Raw genomic sequence first — 19153 nt, 5'->3', positions numbered from 1 at the left:
TGCTACTTAATTTAAAAAAAGAGGTTCGGCATTTCTCGGCGCCAGCTTGTTTCGGCAGCTGTCAGCTGACCGAGCAGCGATCCCCCCCCAGTCAACTCATATTGGCAATTTTTGAGAGCGCTGTATGCCGAGTTCTGGACCCTAAAGAGCTTCCAGCAAATCACTGCCGTACTTTTGAAAATGCATGCAAATGGCTGTGGACAACAAGTACTCCGCTGTCGCGCCGGGCCTGCTGCAGTATTCCGGAAGGGACAAAAATTACACTGTGAAAGCGATGAATGATAAAACTGAAGTGGTAAAAATGAACGCGCTAAAGTAGTTAATGAAAACAGGCAATGTTAAATTTGATAATATTGATCAAATTTATATCATTAATATTTACCATCTAATATTTATCATTTTAATGACCTCCAAATTCACAGATTCTAATTTTCACAGAGGAGATATTAATCACATGTTGGGTTTTACAGCACTCAATTTTACCATGTTCAGTATTTCACACTTTCAATTCATTTCAAGTTAATTTTTGTTACTTTGACCCCTCATACATTTAAAGGGATTTATTTTACCTGAAAGTGTCTTTTGTTGCTATAGTACTTTTTTGAAAACAATAAGCTAGAATGGGAGATTCATTAGTTGGAAGAACCTGAAGCTGTTGATTTAATTTCAGTTAAAAGATTCAGTCTAACTCAAAGAGACGTGCTGATAAAATAGACTTGACAATATATTCTTCTTATTAAACAGCATGTACTGTACTGCACAATACACGGCCCCTTTTAGAGATACTTATTAAAGGAATGTCAGGCACGACTTGGCGGTTTGATAATAATAAAGAAGGGATGAGTCTCTGTCTGCTCATATTATAACATCCAACCTTGTATATGAGGACAGACCTCTTTCTGCTGACGAGATGTCTGTGGGAGATAAAAAGAAGAAAAATAAACTAGAGAGGAACAGGAGTATAAATGAGGGAGAGGAAATTTACAAGAGAGGTGAGAAACTGTTAATCACATCTTTGTATTTTCTCAGTTTTTTTTCTTTATTCCTGAGCTGGAAAAAATGTAACAGCAGATTACATTACAGATTATGGAGAATTTGCAGCCCTTATTCCTAACTTACGAGTTGGCAATAAGGTTAGCTGTGAAAATTCATCTGATAGAAACACACACCCCAACAATTGTTTATGTGAGATTTATTTTAAACTCACTTGTTGGCTGGAAATATTTTTAAATCAAATATTTTCTGTGGGAAAATCGTCAAATTAAACTATAATGTTCCAACCTGTGGAAGAGCCAAAATATTAATTTATAGTTTTAAAATGATATATCCAGCTCATGAGATCAGATGGTGGATGACTTTGGTTTAACAATTTTTTTAAATATTATGTTTTAAAGAACCTTTTATTATTATAGAATAATTCAATACAGGCTTAATTAGTCCAAAACTTGCAGTTTTCATGTTTGTATTAAAATAAGGTGGTCATAAAGTGATCAAGATGGCCTTTTTTGTATGTTTACCAATAGAATAAATATTTATCATCCTCAAAAGGTGTTTTAAAAAAATCTCTGCTAAGTGTATATTTATTCAGTTCATGCTTGATTGGTCTAATAATCTCCCTCACATTATTTTGTATCTGCCCTTTGTTTCAATGACAACGGTAGAAATAAGTCTTAGAATAATTCGATCCCACAAAAAGAATAAATAAATAAATAAATACACTGCAGTTCAACAGTATTTTAAATCACTTGTCACAGAGTTTAAGTAGGTCCTTTACTGCTGCACTCACAGTCGATTATTTGTCACTGAATCCATAAACAATATTTTCAACTCAGTTCTTTAACACTGCTGGTGTTTTAATAAATCTTGCTCTAAAACCAAGGCTCAGTATGTTCTACCCGCTGCTCGGGTGATGAATTTTTCCTGATGTACTGTGCCTTGTTGCTGAAAAGCGTTATATAAATAAACTTGACTTGACTTGGTGCAATGAGAGTTCAGCTGATCAGGATTGTGAAGGATTCACAATTGCCATCACTAAATCAAGGAGGGAATATATATATCTATATATATATAGATATATATGTCCAGACCAAAAGTTTGGACACACCTTCTCATTCAAAGAGTTGTCTTTATTTTCATGACTATGAATATTGTAGCTTCACACTGAAGGCATCAAAACTATGAATTAACACATGTGGAATTATATACTGAACAAAAAAGTGTGAAACAACTGAAAATATGTCTTATATTCTAGGTTCTTCAAAGTAGTCACCTTTTGCTTTGATTACTGCTCCACACATTCTTGGCATTCTGTTGATGAGCTTCAAGAGGTAGTCACCTGAAATGGTTTTCACTTCACAGGTGTGCCCTGTCAGGTTTAATAAGTGGGATTTCAAGCCTTATAAAGGGGGTTGGGACCATCAGTTGTGTTGTGCAGGAGGTGGATACAGTACACAGCTGATAGTCCTACTGAATAGACTGTTAGAATTTGTATTATGGCAAAACAAACGCAGCTAAGTAAAGAAAAACGAGTGGCCATCATTACTTTAAGAAATGAAGGTCAGTCAGTCCGAACAATTGGGAAAACTTTGAAAGTGTCCCCAAGTGCAATCGCAAAAACCATCAAGCGCTACAAAGAAACTGGCTCACATGAGAACCGCCCCAGGAAAGGAAGACCAAGAGTCACCTCTGCTGCAGACGATAAGTTCATCTGAGTCACCAGCCTCAGAAATCACAGGTTAACAGCAGCTCAGATTAGAGAACAGGTCAATGCCACACAGAGTTCTGGCTGCAGACACATCTCTAGAACAACTGTTAAGAGGAGACTGTGTGAATCAGGCCTTCATGGTAAAATAGCTGCTAGGAAACCACTGCTGAGGACAGGCAACAAGCAGAAGAGACTTGTTTGGACTAAAGAACACAAGGAATGGACATTAGACCAGTGGAAATCTGTGCTTTGGTCTGATGAGTCCAAGTTTGAGATCTTTGGTTCCAACCACCGTGTCAGAAGAGGTGAACGGATGGACTCTACATGCCTGGTTCCCACCGTGAAGCATGGAGGAGGAGGTGTGATGGTGTGGGGGTGCTTTGCTGGTGACACTGTTGGGGATTTATTCAAAATTGAAGGCATACCGAACCAGCATGGCTACCACAGCATCTTGCAGCGGCATGCTATTCCATCCGGTTTGCGTTTAGTTGGACCATCATTTATTTTTCAACAGGACAATGACCCCAAACACACCTCCAGGCTGTGTAAGGGCTATTTGACCAAGAAGGAGAGTGATGGGGTGATGCGCCAGATGACCTGGCCTCCACAGTCACCGGACCTGAACCCAATCGAGATGGTTTGGGGTGAGCTGGACCGCAGAGTGAAGGCAAAAGGGGCAACAAGTGCTAAGCATCTCTGGGAACTCCTTCAAGACTGTTGGGAAACCATTTCAGGTGACTACCTCTTGAAGCTCATCAACAGAATGCTAAGAGTGTGCGGAGCAGTAATCAAAGCAGAAGGTGGCTACTTTGAAGAACCTAGAATATAAGACATATTTTCAGTTGTTTCACACTTTTTTGTTCAGTAAATAATTCCACATGTGTTAATTCATAGTTTTGATGCCTTCAGTGTGAAGCTACAATATTCATAGTCATGAAAGTAAAGAAAACTCTTTGAATGAGAAAGTGTGTCCAATCTTTTGGTCTGTACTATATCAGTCTGAGTGCTGAGAGCTCTAAAGATCCCTTCAAACATCCCAGGCAGCTTTGGAGTGCTTTGAACAGCTGCCGATGTTTTACAAATCTTTCGATATGCCAGGTAACCGCCAACTCCAAAAAGCAGAAATCCTGTTATCAGAAATCCAATTATGTACAAATCTTCCACGTTCTTGACTGCCATTGTTGTCAGACACACTATCTTCCACTGCTGCCAGGAATCCATTGCGTATCCGGAGAAGAACGTCCCATCTGGACAAGAGGGTTCCCCTTTACCCTGTCTTCCTGTCGAGAAAATTTGATCGATTGCGTTGAGAGACCAGCTGACCAAATCCATAATGAACAAATTAGGAGGATATGCGAACAGAGGCTCTAAGAAAAACATAGACAAAAAGCTGAAGCAGGGCAAAAAATGGGGGGGATCAAGGAGAGAGTGGAAAAGCATCTGACCACACCGAGAGCAGAAGAGATGTCTTCTATAATGGTGATATCAGTGAATCTTTTGCTGGCAGTGTTGTGAAGCACTGAGCAGTCCATGCTGTGCCTTTCTTGCCCCCATTAATCTCATTAAAACCAAAGGCAACAGAGCATAATAGGGGCTGATTAGCCTGCTTCTGGCCGCCTGGTTGATTCACCTTCATGGCTCACACACAACAACAACAACCACACACACACATTAACACACAAAAACACTCTTGCTTTTGCATCCTCATAAGGGCATACATAAACACTGAAATGCTTTATCTGTAAAAATCCTTATGAAATTTCATAGCAGAGAAGATGTAGTTTTTGCCAAATAATTTTATTTTGAGGAGATGCTGACCTGAGACGATGTGCTTCTCAGAACCGGAGCTTTGAGGTTTTCTCAGCAAATAATTTGAAGTGATTCCCAGCTGTCTTTGTGCCGCTAATGTCATAGTTAATTTAGGCACTATGTAACACAACCATGCTCATTATTAATTGATTATTGAGATTTTTTTTTTTCCAATTTCTTTGTACTCATTGGAAAAATTCCACTTTTTAATTGTCCTTTTAAACTGTATTTAGTTCCAGTAGCGTCATGTTTCCCATCATGTGACCTAGACTGATGTCATCACTCCATTGTGGGATGATACAGTGCCTGTTGGGTGGAGTGAGAATGATGAAGGTTAGGCTGAGCACACACACAAGCCAGACACACCGAAAGATTGGAGCCACACAGCATCGAGTGTTATGTCAGCTCATGTTACCATCAGAGAGGGAGGTGACATCGACTGAGGATTGCTCTGTGTGTGTGTGTGTGTGTGTGTGTGTGGCTCCCAGCTGATTTGTTCGTTAGGTCTGTCATGATGATAATGGGGTTGCGGCAGCTATTCTTTTGGATCGATTACACATAAATGCACTGTCACTCTCAAACAATTTTAGAGTGTAGTAGCTGTTTGGCAGGTTTTTAACTTTAGAAGTAAAATGAAAATGCCCACAGCAGTATTTGTATATGTGTAAGGTGGACTCCATTTACTAATTAGGTGATTTCTGTAAACAATTGATTGCACAGTTGTTTTTTTTTAGAGGTATCAGAGTAAGGGGGCCTAAATATATGGACAACACACTTTGCACACTTTCTATCACATAAAATCTAAATAAAATACACTGAAGGTTGTGGTTGTAGCATGGCACAGTTCCGTGGGAATGAAAAGGTCACTTAAGGTATTTAAATCCTTGTGTTTGCCTGATAAGTGTGTAAAGGAAAAGTTATATATAAGTTATATATAATGTATAATATATGTTATATATAATGTATAATAAGGGGCCTTATTGAGATTAAGAATATATATATTCTTAATTTTAATAAGGCCTCTTTTACACAAAATAATAATCCAGTTTATTTAGGCCGGTATTCTGAGATCACTTTGTTTACTTCTGACACAAAGTCTGATATCAGTGGTAGCGGTGGGGTCACTGCAGAACAAGATGATCCATTAACACAACTGGTTGAGAGAGGACCATGAATGATGTTGCATTTTTTTAAGAGATCATACCATAATGTGGAGATGGTGTTCTTTAAAATAGAATTAGTAAACAGAATAACGCATTGTATGCAGTCGTGTGTCCAATCCAGTCATAAGAAAATGCATCTATTTGTTATCTGTACCTATTTAAAACTGTTTAGGGTTAGGGTTTGCCCTTCAGTCATTGCCTTAGAGATGGGGCATCCTGAACAGGTTTACCCCACAATCTTAGGGTCATCACAGAGACACACAGGACATGCAAGTATACACACAGGCTCACAGCTAAACACTGTTCACCAAACAAGCAAGAAGAACATCGGTATAGCTAGAGAGAATGTGCAAACAATTTTATGTTTTTCAGGAAACCATAATTTTCATTTTTATTTTATTTCTTTTGGCTCTATTTAAAGGTGACTTTTTGCTCATGTGACCCCCTAACTACATAACCTGGCACATGAGGATCTGTCAGTCAGAGAGGCACTGAGACCACGGGACCAGTCCTGATCCGTGTTAGGCCTGTTGGTAACTAAAGTCCAAAAAGTAAAAGTCCAATCTTTTTTCAATCAAGTTGTTACTGATACATATTCAGTACTAGGGAGGTGTTCACAAATGAACTAAGAGAAAAATGCAGAGATGTAAGCAGCTATTAAAATGGAAACTGTATTTTCCATGAAGCTATGTTGGCTGTTGTTTCAAGCTGCTACTTAATTACAACCTATACTTGATTCTTGAACACAATACAGCAAAGTTGATGGCAGTTTTTGGGAAATGTCTCAGTTTAGGGTCGACTTACTCTGGAGAGAATACACACAGGGACTGCTGCTAGTAACGCTGTAACTGCTTGTACAGTAACCTTGATATGTTTTTGAGAAATAATTGTTTTATTGGACTAAAAAAAATATGTTGTTATGGTAGCTACATTTTCTGTTTATCCAGAAAACATATTTTGCTGTTATTTACAGCTCTTAAAGAGAAATCAGAAACTGGTAAAGCGGGTGGCTGCAGGACTTTACATAGTTTTACAAAACTCATAATTAGTAATTGTTCGCAAAACCTCTGATTGGTCAATCTCTGCTCTTAGAAGATTAACTGGCCTGCTTCGGAATAACATTGTGGCCAATCAGGCAGCACCTCAAAGTACCTAATTTCCCATTACAATTTAAACATTCAAAGAACTGCCAATCTTTTGCCTGCAGACCTAGAGGAGAAAATATAAAGGAATAACATTCTCCAGACCAGCAGCTGTACAGTTAACATCTCCACCCATGTCAGCTCCAATCACTCTTTCTCACGGTCTTTTACAGCTGAAGGCATAGTGTTCTCAAGATATATGACGCTTTATGTAAACAGGACTCTGGATTTGTGTTGCTTACTATTGAAAATCATGAAATTAGATCATTAATTTGCCAATTGTAGACACTGATTACTGTCTCTCATTCTCAGAGGAAGGTCAGATTGAGTTAATTCTTCTTAAACTCCTCGGTATCACTAATTTGCACACATTTTCTTCTTCTATGGATTTGTCTTGTGTGTTATAAATTACTCCCCATGCATTTTACATAACACTACATAAAACTTAAAGATTATTTGAAGCAAATGAAAAACACATTATAAAATGCTCAGGTTTGTAATGTTTTTCAGTGTTCTTAGTCTTGGTACAAGTAGGTTTCTAATTGTTCAACGTGTACCTGCACACAGCATTACTGCAGCGAGAGTAACGTCGGTTAATTGTAGGAAAAATGGCAAACAAAACATTCTTTTGAATAATTAATTAGTCATAAGTGCCTGAAGAGAGCAAAAAAGATTCACTTGTTTGTATAGCTGCAAAGATTCACACAACATAATGTGACACTTGGAGAGTACAGGCAACTCACTACTGCTGCTATCATCATGTCTTTGTTGGAGACAAAAGTGAGAGAGTTTAATTACCATTTTTCAGCTTAATGACCAGGTTTACATACAGACAGATGCAAGGTTCTGTGTGAAACATATCAGCTCACTCTGTCTTAAGACCTAAAGTTAAAGCTTAACTCATGGTTGCAGTTGGTCCTGGTGTTTAGGGACAAAGAGGAGTGAAGATCATGTTAATGGGATTTGGCTGTAATTACAGACAGACATCTGTAGGGAATAACTGTGTAACTTGGTCTATGATAAACTACACTGCTCAAAAAAATAAAGGGAACACTCAAATAACACATCCTAGATCTGAATGAATGAAATATTCTCATTGAATACTTTGTTCTGTACAAAGTTGAATGTGCTGACAACAAAATCACACAAAAATCATCAATGGAAATCCAATTTATTAACCAATGGAGGCCTGGATTTGGAGTCATACACAAAATTAAAGTGGAAAAACACACTACAGGCTGATCCAACTTTGATGTAATGTTCTTAAAACAAGTCAAAATGAGGCTCAGTATTGTTTGTGGCCTCCATGTGTCTGTATGACCTCCCTACAACACCTGGTCATGCTCCTGATGAGACGGCGCATGGTCTCCTGAGAGATCTCCTCCCAGATCTGGACTAAAGCATCCGCCAACTCCTGGAAAGTCTGTGGTGCAACGTGACGTTGGTGGATGGAGCGAGACATGATGTCCCAGATGTGCTCAATCAGATTCAGGTCTGGGGAACGGACGGGCCAGTCCATAGCTTCAATGTCTTCATCTTGCAGGAACTGCTGACACACTCCATCCACATGAGGTCTAGCATTGTCCTGCATTAGGAGGAACCCAGGGCCAACCGCACCAGCATATGGTCTCACAAGGGGTCTGAGGATCTCATCTCGGTACCTAATGGCAGTCAGGCTACCTCTGGCGAGCACATGGAGGGCCGTGCGGCCCTCCTAAGAAATGCCACCCCACACCATTACTGACCCACTGCCAAACCAGTCATGCTGAAGGATGTTGCAGGCAGCAGATCGCTCTCCACGGTGTCTCCAGACTCTGTCACGTCTATCACATGTGCTCAGTGTGAACCTGCTTTCATCTGTGAAGAGCACAGGGCGCCAGTGGCAAATTTGCCAATCCTGGTGTTCTGTGGCTAATGCCAAGCTTCCTGCATGTTGTTGGGCTGTGAGCACAACCCCCATTTGTGGACGTCGGGCCCTCATACCATCCTCATGGAGTCAGTTTCTAACCGTTTGTGCAGACACATGCACATTTGTGGCCTGCTGGAGGTCATTTTGCAGGGCTCTGGCAGTGCTCCTCCTGTTCCTCCTTCCACAAAGGCAGAGGTAGCGGTCCTGCTGCTGGGTTGTTGCCCTCCTACGGCCTCCTCCACGTCTCCTGGTGTACCGGCCTGTCTCCTGGTAGCGCCTCCAGGCTCTGGACACTATGCTGACAGACACAGCAAACCTTCTTGCCACAGCTCACATTGATGTGCCATCCTGGATGAGCTACTCTACCTGAGCCACTTGTGTGGGTTGTAGAGTCCGTCTCATGCTACCACGAGTGTGAAAGCACCACCAACATTCAAAAGTGACCAAAACATCAGCCAGAAAGCATAGGTACTGAGAAGTGGTCTGTGGTCCCCACCTGCAGAACCACTCCTTTATTGAGTGTGTCTTGCTAATCACCAAAGATTTTCCCCTGTTGTCTTTTCCATTTAAACAACATGTGAAATTGATTGTCAATCAGTGTTGCTTCCTAAGTGGACATTTTGATTTCACAGAAGTTTGATTTACTTGGAGTTATATTGTGTTGTTTAAGTGTTCCTTTTATTTTTTTGAGCAGTGTATATTAATTTTTGTGGGTTCCTAATTATTTCCATGGTGTATGTTGGAAGTGGATTTCTGTGAAGTAGTAGGCAGTTCACTACCTAGATAGATTGATCCAAACTCTATAATATTCGGCTATCACACATTTCACTAGGATAGTTTAGTGTGATCAAGACAGATAATGAGAGAAAATTTGTCCAAGTTCAGAAATGTATTAAACAAACCAGTCACGAACATATTCTACAGTAAACTAAATGGGTTTGGTATAATAGAGACACTTCAAGTTTAACTTTGCAGATGGATAGATTTTTGCTTCTTGAAGAGGTTTTACCCGTGGAGATATCAGAGCAGGTAGTAGATCTTGAATTTGAATAGAAAAAATGTCCAATGAGGATCTGTAACAATGTGCATTGTAGAAGGAGCAGTCTGGTGGCCCTGAGCAGCTTTACACACTGATGTTCAACAATCCCCTGCAGGAAATTTAGTCTTGTTTTACTGATGCTGACATGTTCTCATAATGGAATTAGGGGTTCGTGGACATCTACATTTTAAACTGAGAATATCAATAAGGAGTAAACTGAACTGAATTATATTTAGTTTCTCTGGCTTTATATTGATTTGGCATCAAATAAATATTTTCAAAACACAAACAAAATGTTTTGGATTATGAACTGTACATGCAGTTGCACTCTGCCACCATCCATCCATCCATCCATCCATCCATCCATCCATCCATCCATCCATCCATCCATCCATCCATCCATCCATCCATCCATCCATCCATCCATCCATCCATCCATCCATCCATCCATCCATCCATCCATCCATCCATCCATCCAAATCTGCTTATCCTTGCAAGATTGCTGGGGAAGTTGAGCCTATCTCCATTAGTCATTGGGCGAGAGGCGGGGTTACACCGTGAACACTTTACTAGTCCATCACAGGTCAACACAGAGACATCCAGAACAGACAACCATGCACACACAGAGATACATAAGGGCAATTTAACGAGACTAATTCACCAGACCCCACTCCCTACTGACTGGAAATACAAAGCTTTTTCATAGCACAAATGACTTTTCTGAGCATTTGTGGCGCCTCCTACAGGTTGTGCCACCCTGGGCATAAACAACCACCACAGGCAGGACAAGAAAAAGCTATTTAGATTATTCTCTCTTTCTCTCTCTCTACATACCTGTCTCAGACACCAGCACCTTGTGTTAATAACAAACGCATTTTTGTTGATGCTACAGACATCCTGACATCTCAATACAAAGGTATTTAAGACCTGGTGTTTTATGTAATTTAGATTGTCAATCTTTACATGCTTAGATTGGACCGTAGTTTAGCTTGTTGCTGTTTTCTCAACAGAACATTCAGGCCATCATGCAAAATAAAGCTGGCAGGAGCTGCCGATTGCCTCAGTCCCACTGATCAGCTTGAGTTCTAACACTGAACATGTTCAACTGAGAAACCAGTGACAAACTAAACAATAGTTTATTGTAGAAATACAGAGAGTTTATTATCCACTAAATAATGCTGGCTTACACTGGCAGAAAATGGTGAAGTTTTACTTGTTTTGAAAGACTCAAATCCACTATATTGGTAGCCCTGTTTTGGCAGCATTATTCAGATTCTTTCTGCAAAGAACTTCTCTAACTCTCGTCAATAAAACTTATATCTACTTAAAGAAATTTATCAACTATGGAAAACTACCTCCCTGTTTTTTCATTATTGTCTTTATATACTTTATTTGTTATTTTATTCAACTTTCCCCTAAGAAATAATCAGCATATTGACCTTTTTGACAAATTTCATGTAGTATGCAGAAAATAATATTTCAGTTATTACTGTCAAATTCTGGAACTTACATTTCTTTTCTCACAAAGTATGATTGTTTAGAATAAATGTTTTTTGAGTTTTCAGAATGTATGCAATACAATCATATTTCCTTAAGAATTTACAATTTGCCACATTAAAATTTTAACAAATATCCTATGATTAATTATTGAATGTGTTATATTTGAAAAGTGTTTAGGGTTGCTATATACCCTCGTGGAATAGCCTTAAATAGCATTTTCACATCTTGTCACTTTAATTCAGTGTGGGAGTTTTTAATATTAAAGTCTTTTAGACACACTTCTTTTATCAGTAGATATAAAAGGTTCTCTGTGGGAGATTGTTCCACATGCTGTATAACAATTATGTTTTCATTCACTGCTCAGCTGAAATACAATGAAATAATTGGTTAAATAACTGAACAGACCTAAAATTCAAACTCAGTAAAAAAAAACAATTAATGTGCAGAATTACATGAAGTGGATATCAAACATTTCAGGGTTTAAAACGGTATAAAAGTCTCTGTGAAGACCCAAACATCTGCTGAGAATTGACTTCTCTGTCAGCTCGTTTTAGCTTCAGTTCAGGCAACCCAAAGGTCTTGTCCCACCTCCAAAACAGAGGATTTTAGAGCTTAGAAGATACACTTATCTGCCTTAAATTATTTAAGCCGTGTCTCTTTTGGTGTCTGAGCCGCAGTCTGTTGTAGGAAGCCTCTGGCTCAAAATAAAATGCATGTGAAATTGTTGAGCAGACAGATGGCAATATCAGTATAAGAAGTTATAGTTTTTAAATAAATCAAATTAAATAAGCCATTCTGTCAACATGATTTTACTATTGTCTTGGTGGCATCGCATTAGATATAAACTAACAATAATAGTCTTGAGATTTAAAGGTAGAGAGCCAGTCTGAAATTTACATAGGGCCCTTGAAAGACGTTTAAATTATGGCTTTTTAACAATGCATTTTAAACTGTTATCTTTCCAGGGTTGGAACATTTATACAACATACAAATAAAATGAAAATAAATAGCAAGAATTAGATGCACAAGTTCAAATTTGTATATAAATATATTTCTGTCTTCCATTATTATTTGGTTAAATGTCTCTTAGCCAGTTGTGGAGAAATTGAAAATTTTTTAACCATCAACAAGCTTCTGGCATAGATCTAGCTGCTCTTTTTATCAGAAATAGCACAGTTACTGTAATTTAATATGGTGCATACATTTCCAACAGGGTTTGGTCAGATTTTGTCCAGAAGATTATAGTTTAAGTTGCTTTATCCACTCCAACGCCAGTTGTGATGTGTGTTTGTGAACATTGTCTATTTTGAACACCCATGTGTGTCTAAGTTTAAGTCATCTGGGTTCTGATTTGAAGTTGAAGAATATGGAGGTTGTTCTTCATTATTCTGTCCACTTTGTGAAGTACACCAGTGTTGGTGGTAAAGAAACAGCTCCTCAGCATGATGCTGCCACCATCATGCTTGACAGGCGGTACAACGGCAATAGATTTAAACTGCCTCACCTGGACTCCCCCAAATATACTCATTCTTATTAAGGCCAAACAGCTTAATCTTTGTCACGTCTGACCACAAACCTTGCTCCAAAAGGTGTTTGGCTTTTCCAGTTCTCATTTGCACTTGTTAGTGTTAATATTGGAGGAAGTCCTTCTTTACTGCTGACACTGATGCTGGTGTTTCAGCATCTTCCAGTTTATGATAGATTTGAGCCTTGGTGATTACTGGGTTCTTTCTGAATATTCCAACCAATTTCAATTCATCAGAGGTGACAGTCAGGGTGACATGAGTGAAACTTTGACATAATTGAATTTTCCCAACAGAACAACCTTATGGAATATCAATGCCCTAACCTCAACCATATTGAAAATGTTCAAACTATTCTTTAAAAGCCAGGTCTGTGCCAGGAAACCAACCATTTTCACTTACATCTACAGCCTAGAAGAGTTGTCAAAATTGCAATCCTAATTATTCCAGAAGCCTGATTATGGCCTCAAAAGACTGATAAAGCACTGAGTTGAAAGCACTGAGTATCATTCATGGGAGGGCTTCAATAAAATCTTGCATTCAACCAAACCAGTGTGCTGTATTAAGAGCAGTTGTCTTGAGTTTCTCTCACTTGATTATTTCAAGTCTCTTTCTCTGCCCACACACAAGACAAGCCTGATTTCCATGGCAACGTTATTTTTACTACAACCTCTGAGGGAGCGATTGTCACTGATCCAGGACATTGGAAGCAGAAACAGTGGGTACCGCTCTTTTTTTGATGTATAGTTGGCATGAAACAGAGACATACAGAAACCAGGAGCTCTGTTTATCGGGCTGCAGGGTCATTTATTTACCACGTCAGTTTAAACTGAACACACAATCAAAGAGCTTCAGGCCGGTGCTTCTCTCACACCGCCATCCCGATATTCCTGTGGAGCTGTGAAAGATAAGAAAAAGTGAAGAATCAGGGGGATTTAATAATATTATATAATATCATGTCATGCATGTTAATCCCATCATGAGGTTGGTAACACACACAGAGACAAAAAAAACTATTACCTACCTACCTACACATATTAAATCCTCTCCTATAGCCTACAAGAAGGGAAACAATGAGCATGCAGTGGTCCTTAGTACAGAATATAGATTCCTGAGCTGAGAAGTTAAATACGAAAAGATTTCTTTTGTTACGTTTCTGAAAAGATGAGCCACAGAATGAAAAGTTTAAAGTTTAATTGTGAAAAAGTGTAAGTTCATTCTTTGGGTTTGATTTATCTGCACGTAAAGGTAAACAAAGTTAACAATAAAAGATGGAACCAGCTTCAGGCAATCTGTGATCTCTTTTTTATCCCAATTGCTGCTTTAAAGTACGAGCCTTTTTTAATTTGCTCACACTAGCAAGTTATTAAGAAGTTATTAGGAAGTGCTTACTTTATCTTTTTTGTCCACATAATTTAATGTTTTAGAGATTTTTCTGTCGGTGTGGTGAGTAGCATAAGATACTCAGGATGATCTAGAGAGATTGTGCAAAGGTTATTGGTCAAAGATCATTCTTTCTATGTGCTTAAACTATGTGAAATGTTGTAGCAGGACACTAAGTGCTATCCTATTGGCAGAGGGAGGTTGTACAAAGTTTCACCATAAAGGGTGCCCATAATAGTGGTACGCATGAGCTCATGAAAAATCAATTTGTCAATGTGGGACTTTTGTTTTCCCTGCTCTGAATAAATGCATCATCACTTGATATATTTTAGTAGTAAGAAACCAATGTAATGTGGAAAGACCACTCTTTGTAATAATAAAATTAAATGTAAAACAAAACAGTTTTGCAATAATGTTATCTAGCTGCGTTATCACATTTGTTCCCACAGATTTTCAAATTCAAGTCACAGACGCGCGCACACACACGCAAGCACTGACAGTCAGCTGTTCATCAAGCAGAAGAACGAACATTTCAGTCTTCTGTAAACAGGAGGATGGAGCAAGAATGTTAAACTGAATGGAGGCAGGCAGTGAAGGCTGTTAACTGTGTGAAACACCTCTGAGTGATGTTGTTCTTCACAGGTCATCACCCAGCCACTGCAATGGCACTGCGCTCAGTTTATTTAGGAGTCAAACACACAGCCACCCATGAGACATCAGTTATTAAACAGCCTCTGAGTTGATCTTCTGAAGGATCTAGACAAAGGGATGGATAATGAGTTTTACACTTATTTTACACTGTTACTTTTGAATACAAAGATGTTTCACATTATGGGAGTATTTTTTATTTATTTGAAAACTGAGCAGGGTACAGCCTGAGGTCTCCAGTCCATTACAGAGGACACATGTAACAGAAAAACTGAAGTCTAGTTGAGTAGCCGTGGCATTTATAGCAAAACAAAATGATCAGATGGTTTTTCATTTTTCTCAATCAAATTATTAATTTTACTTTTTCTGCTCTTGAAAGCATTGCCATCGTACCAAGTTTACTTATGTGTAACGACAAACTGTTTTTGACGAAGTTTTTGGAGTCTCAAGCCTTTGGTGGACAAGTTCTAGTCAAGTCTTAGGTCTCCAAGTACTGAAATTAACATTTTCACTTTGGTCTATCTAAAATACAGAGTTGCAACTATCTGTAACCCTTCTTTGACACATGAAAATCTGACATCTTTATCATGTTTGTAACACTCATGTAAAAAAGACCGTTTAATTAGAAAATTACTAATGTGTAATATTTACCCTACCAAAATTATAAATGAGCATTGGGTTTGCATGTTGTCCCTGTGTAAGTCTAGGTTATCTCTGGATACTGTGAATTATTGCCATAAAGATATTAGCTTTTGTTTTTCTTTTCATGATCAAAAGTCATTTAATACAAGTTTCAGTTTGAGATACATTGTTGTGGTCATTATTATAATGCTATCACAAACATAAACACCTTGTAATGAGCCATGAAACGTACCTTTCAGGAGGAGAATCTCTGTCAGAGCTTCGATTAGCCAGCCTTGGAAGCTACTGTGACTCATTTTACTGCTCTTCACACTACAACATTATTCCATGAGCTACACTCATTTATGTCCTCCCTGATTATATGAGTTAAAGATTGTTAAGGAGACTAGATTCTCAGAACCTATAAAGCTTTTGAGTTTGCTACATAACTGCAGCTCCAGTCTAAGTTGCAGATTTGCCTCACCATCTCTGGTGTTTTGTGTCCTTTTACCTAGTTCATTTGTGCTACATTTGCTCTCTCTGCTATTTGTTAAATTTTGAATTATTAAATACTTTTCACTCAAAAAATGACAACATTTGTTATTTCTAAAATATCAGTGCTTGTTAAGACTAATCCCACTGGGCCCTTTCTGCCCTACTCTATGCACTGTACAGCAGTGTTAGGTTTCTTGTTGAGAAGGGTAGGGCAAAGGCCAAGTTCTGTTTGACTGTTTAAACTGAGAAATTTCAATGGCATAGCTGAGACACTGGGTTTCACTCACAAATTGCAGGATCTTCCCTCTGAAAAATATCCTTACAGTTGGACAAAAATTGCTGTAATGTGCCAATGGTTCATTTTGATGTAACTTATGGAGACCATAAAAATGTCAGAAAATAGTGTTTTCCCTACATCAATACAATAAATATCCATGGCAACTACTGTTTGATATATTGTGATGCTTAATATCATTGTTCGTCTTTCTTAAAAAATAATTTATTGTTTGCCCAAAGTACCCAGTTATAATCCATTGGCATGCTGTTGTTTCCAATTAAAACTTGGCATGACTTATCTTTTCTTGAAGATGCTCTCCAGTTTGCATTGAAATGCTGCTTTTTATAACTTTGAATTTGGGCCAAAGGATAGAGGTAGATGTAAGAGTGTCTTGTGCTTGTGAGTGACATTTTATGACTGCAGGATTTGTTTTGTAATCCTGGTTTTCATGTGTATTTACAATTTTAGAAGTAAGAAACGTGTCTCTGCTGATAAAAGTGAAAACAAGATGTTTGACATTGTCATTCAGCTAAATAATGAACACATTTTAATAGGAAGTAACAGAAGGCAAAATGAAAGGGGCCTAAAAAAAGAACGTAAACCAATGACATCTGGGTAACCTACAATAATTTATGGTTATGCATCTGAAACCTGAAAAACCCTCTGTGGTACAGCTACAGTTCCTTCTGTGAATGTGTTTGTGTTATTGGCTCAATGCTTTCCTAATGGGAGCTATTGCAAGACTCTCAGCCTGTGAGAGTGGGTGTGAAGTTAGTGTGCATGTCACTGAAGTCATCAGTGTTTCTCTGGAACTGTGCTTCTTTGTGCTTCCTTTGTGTCCTTCAGATTAACATTACACAAGTTCATCTTTTTGAACCTTTTACCCGCCAGCTTACTGATTGTTGCATTGAAACAGACAGTCAGTGTGTGGGAGAGAGAAAACACTGATGTAAGAAACATGACAATGAGAGAGTGAGGGTGGGATGATGAAACAGGGCTCCTACAAAGTATGGAACAGATGGAAGGGTCTGGAATTTTGATTAAAATATTTTAGGTCTGGAAATGTCTGGAAACATATTTGTATCTCTAGACTTATGACATTGTGTCCTTTCCTCTTGACCTACCGTCTTCCTTCATTCTGTGCTTCCTTTCTTCCTTCTTCATGCCCTTTCTTCCTATCTTCTTTCATATCTACCTTTTCCTCCTTGTGCTCTTAGTTTCTTTCCTCCTTGTATTTTTCCTTCCTTCTTTCTGTTCCTTCCCTCTGTCCTAGCATCTTCCTTTCTTTGTTCTGTCCATTCTCTTTTCCTCACATCCCTCTGTCTTTCCTCCATTGTGTCTTTCTTCCTTCCGTCTGCTTGATAAAAAGAGGCAACTTACGAAGTTTATACAATGTAACAAAAGTATTATCGACTTTTACAAATTCCTGTCCTAATGACTGGACTGTTTATTGTTTGTAAAGTTCTCTCACTTGTGTTTTTTCTGTTTTTATACTTTCTCTCTATGCAGGAAACAGTAGAATATGCCTTCCTGATCATTTTTACGATAGAGACATTTCTGAAGATTATTGCCTATGGCCTGGTCATGCATCAAAACTCCTATGTCAGAAACGGATGGAACATGTTGGACTTTGTTATCGTCATAGTGGGGTAAGATCACAGCCATTCATATATTATCCACAGAGCTTTCAGCATGCACATTCTCTCTAATTTCTTCCCTCATTAATTATAACACAAACAATTAGAACCCTAAACATGTAGCCAGAGCTATAATGGAGTTGTTTAGATCAAAGCATATTTATGTGGTTAAATGGCTCAGTCAACTTCCGGACATATATTTAATTGAGAATCTGTGGCAAGGCCTGAAATTAAATGTTTACACACAGATGTTCCCTATTCAATCTGAGTTTAAGCTATCACACCCCAAAAAGACCCAGAGCTGCTATTAGAGCAAGAGGTGGGTTTTCAAAGTACTTTTTAGATTTTTAGTTGTAAAAAAAATATCTAAGCCATGTTTCCATTTTCTTCCTCTTCAATACTGTGCACTACTTTGTGTTGGTCTTTGACATGAAATCTCCTATAAAACTCTTTTAGGTTTCTGGCTTTAATAATATAGAAGGTGAGTTGTATGGAAACATTTGCAAGGAACTTCAGAAACAGCCTAAGTCTAAGTCAACTTCACACATTTTCCTACTAATACAGGTCCTTCTCAAAATATTAGCATATTGTGATAAAGTTCATTATTTTCCATAATGTCATGATGAAAATTTAACATTCATATATTTTAGATTCATTGCACACTAACTGAAATATTTCAGGTCTTTTATTGTCTTAATACGGATGATTTTGGCATACAGCTCATGAAAACCCAAAATTCCTATCTCACCAAATTAGCATATCATTAAAAGGGTCTCTAAACGACCTATGAACCTAATCATCTGAATCAACGAGTTAACTCTAAACACCTGCAAAAGATTCCTGAGGCCTTTAAAACTCCCAGCCTGGTTCATCACTCAAAACCCCAATCATGGGTAAGACTGCCGACCTGACTGCTGTCCAGAAGGCCACTATTGACACCCTCAAGCAAGAGGGTAAGACACAGAAATAAATTTCTGAACGAATAGGCTGTTCCCAAAGTGCTGTATCAAGGCACCTCAGTGGAAAGTCTGTGGGAAGGAAAAAGTGTGGCAGAAAACGCTGCACAACGAGAAGAGGTGACCGGACCCTGAGGAAGATTGTGGAGAAGGGCCGATTCCAGACCTTGGGGGACCTGCGGAACCAGTGGACTGAGTCTGGAGTAGAAACATCCAGAGCCACCGTGCACAGGCGTGTGCAGGAAATGGGCTACAGGTGCCGCATTCCCCAGTCCTGGGCTACAGAGAAGCAGCACTGGACTGTTGCTCAGTGGTCCAAAGTACTTTTTTCGGATGAAAGCAAATTC

At 38.6% G+C, this 19153-nt stretch overlaps 1 protein-coding gene across 1 annotated transcript in view; it reads left to right on the top strand.

Annotated features, from left to right (window-relative positions):
- cacna1db (calcium channel, voltage-dependent, L type, alpha 1D subunit, b) overlaps nucleotides 1-19153 on the top strand; it is a 114165-nt gene that overhangs the window by 33060 nt on the left and 61952 nt on the right. Inside the window, exon 4 of the mRNA XM_047367138.1 lies at nucleotides 17723-17862. Within this exon, the coding sequence (XP_047223094.1) occupies nucleotides 17723-17862 (140 nt within the window). The remainder of the gene's footprint in view (nucleotides 1-17722; nucleotides 17863-19153) is intronic.

Source organism: Girardinichthys multiradiatus, chromosome 1, assembly GCF_021462225.1.
Source record: "Girardinichthys multiradiatus isolate DD_20200921_A chromosome 1, DD_fGirMul_XY1, whole genome shotgun sequence".
NCBI classification, from domain to species: domain Eukaryota; kingdom Metazoa; phylum Chordata; class Actinopteri; order Cyprinodontiformes; family Goodeidae; genus Girardinichthys; species Girardinichthys multiradiatus.
Note: the sequence above shows the minus strand (reverse complement) of the source record. Positions and strands in the feature narration are given on the sequence as shown.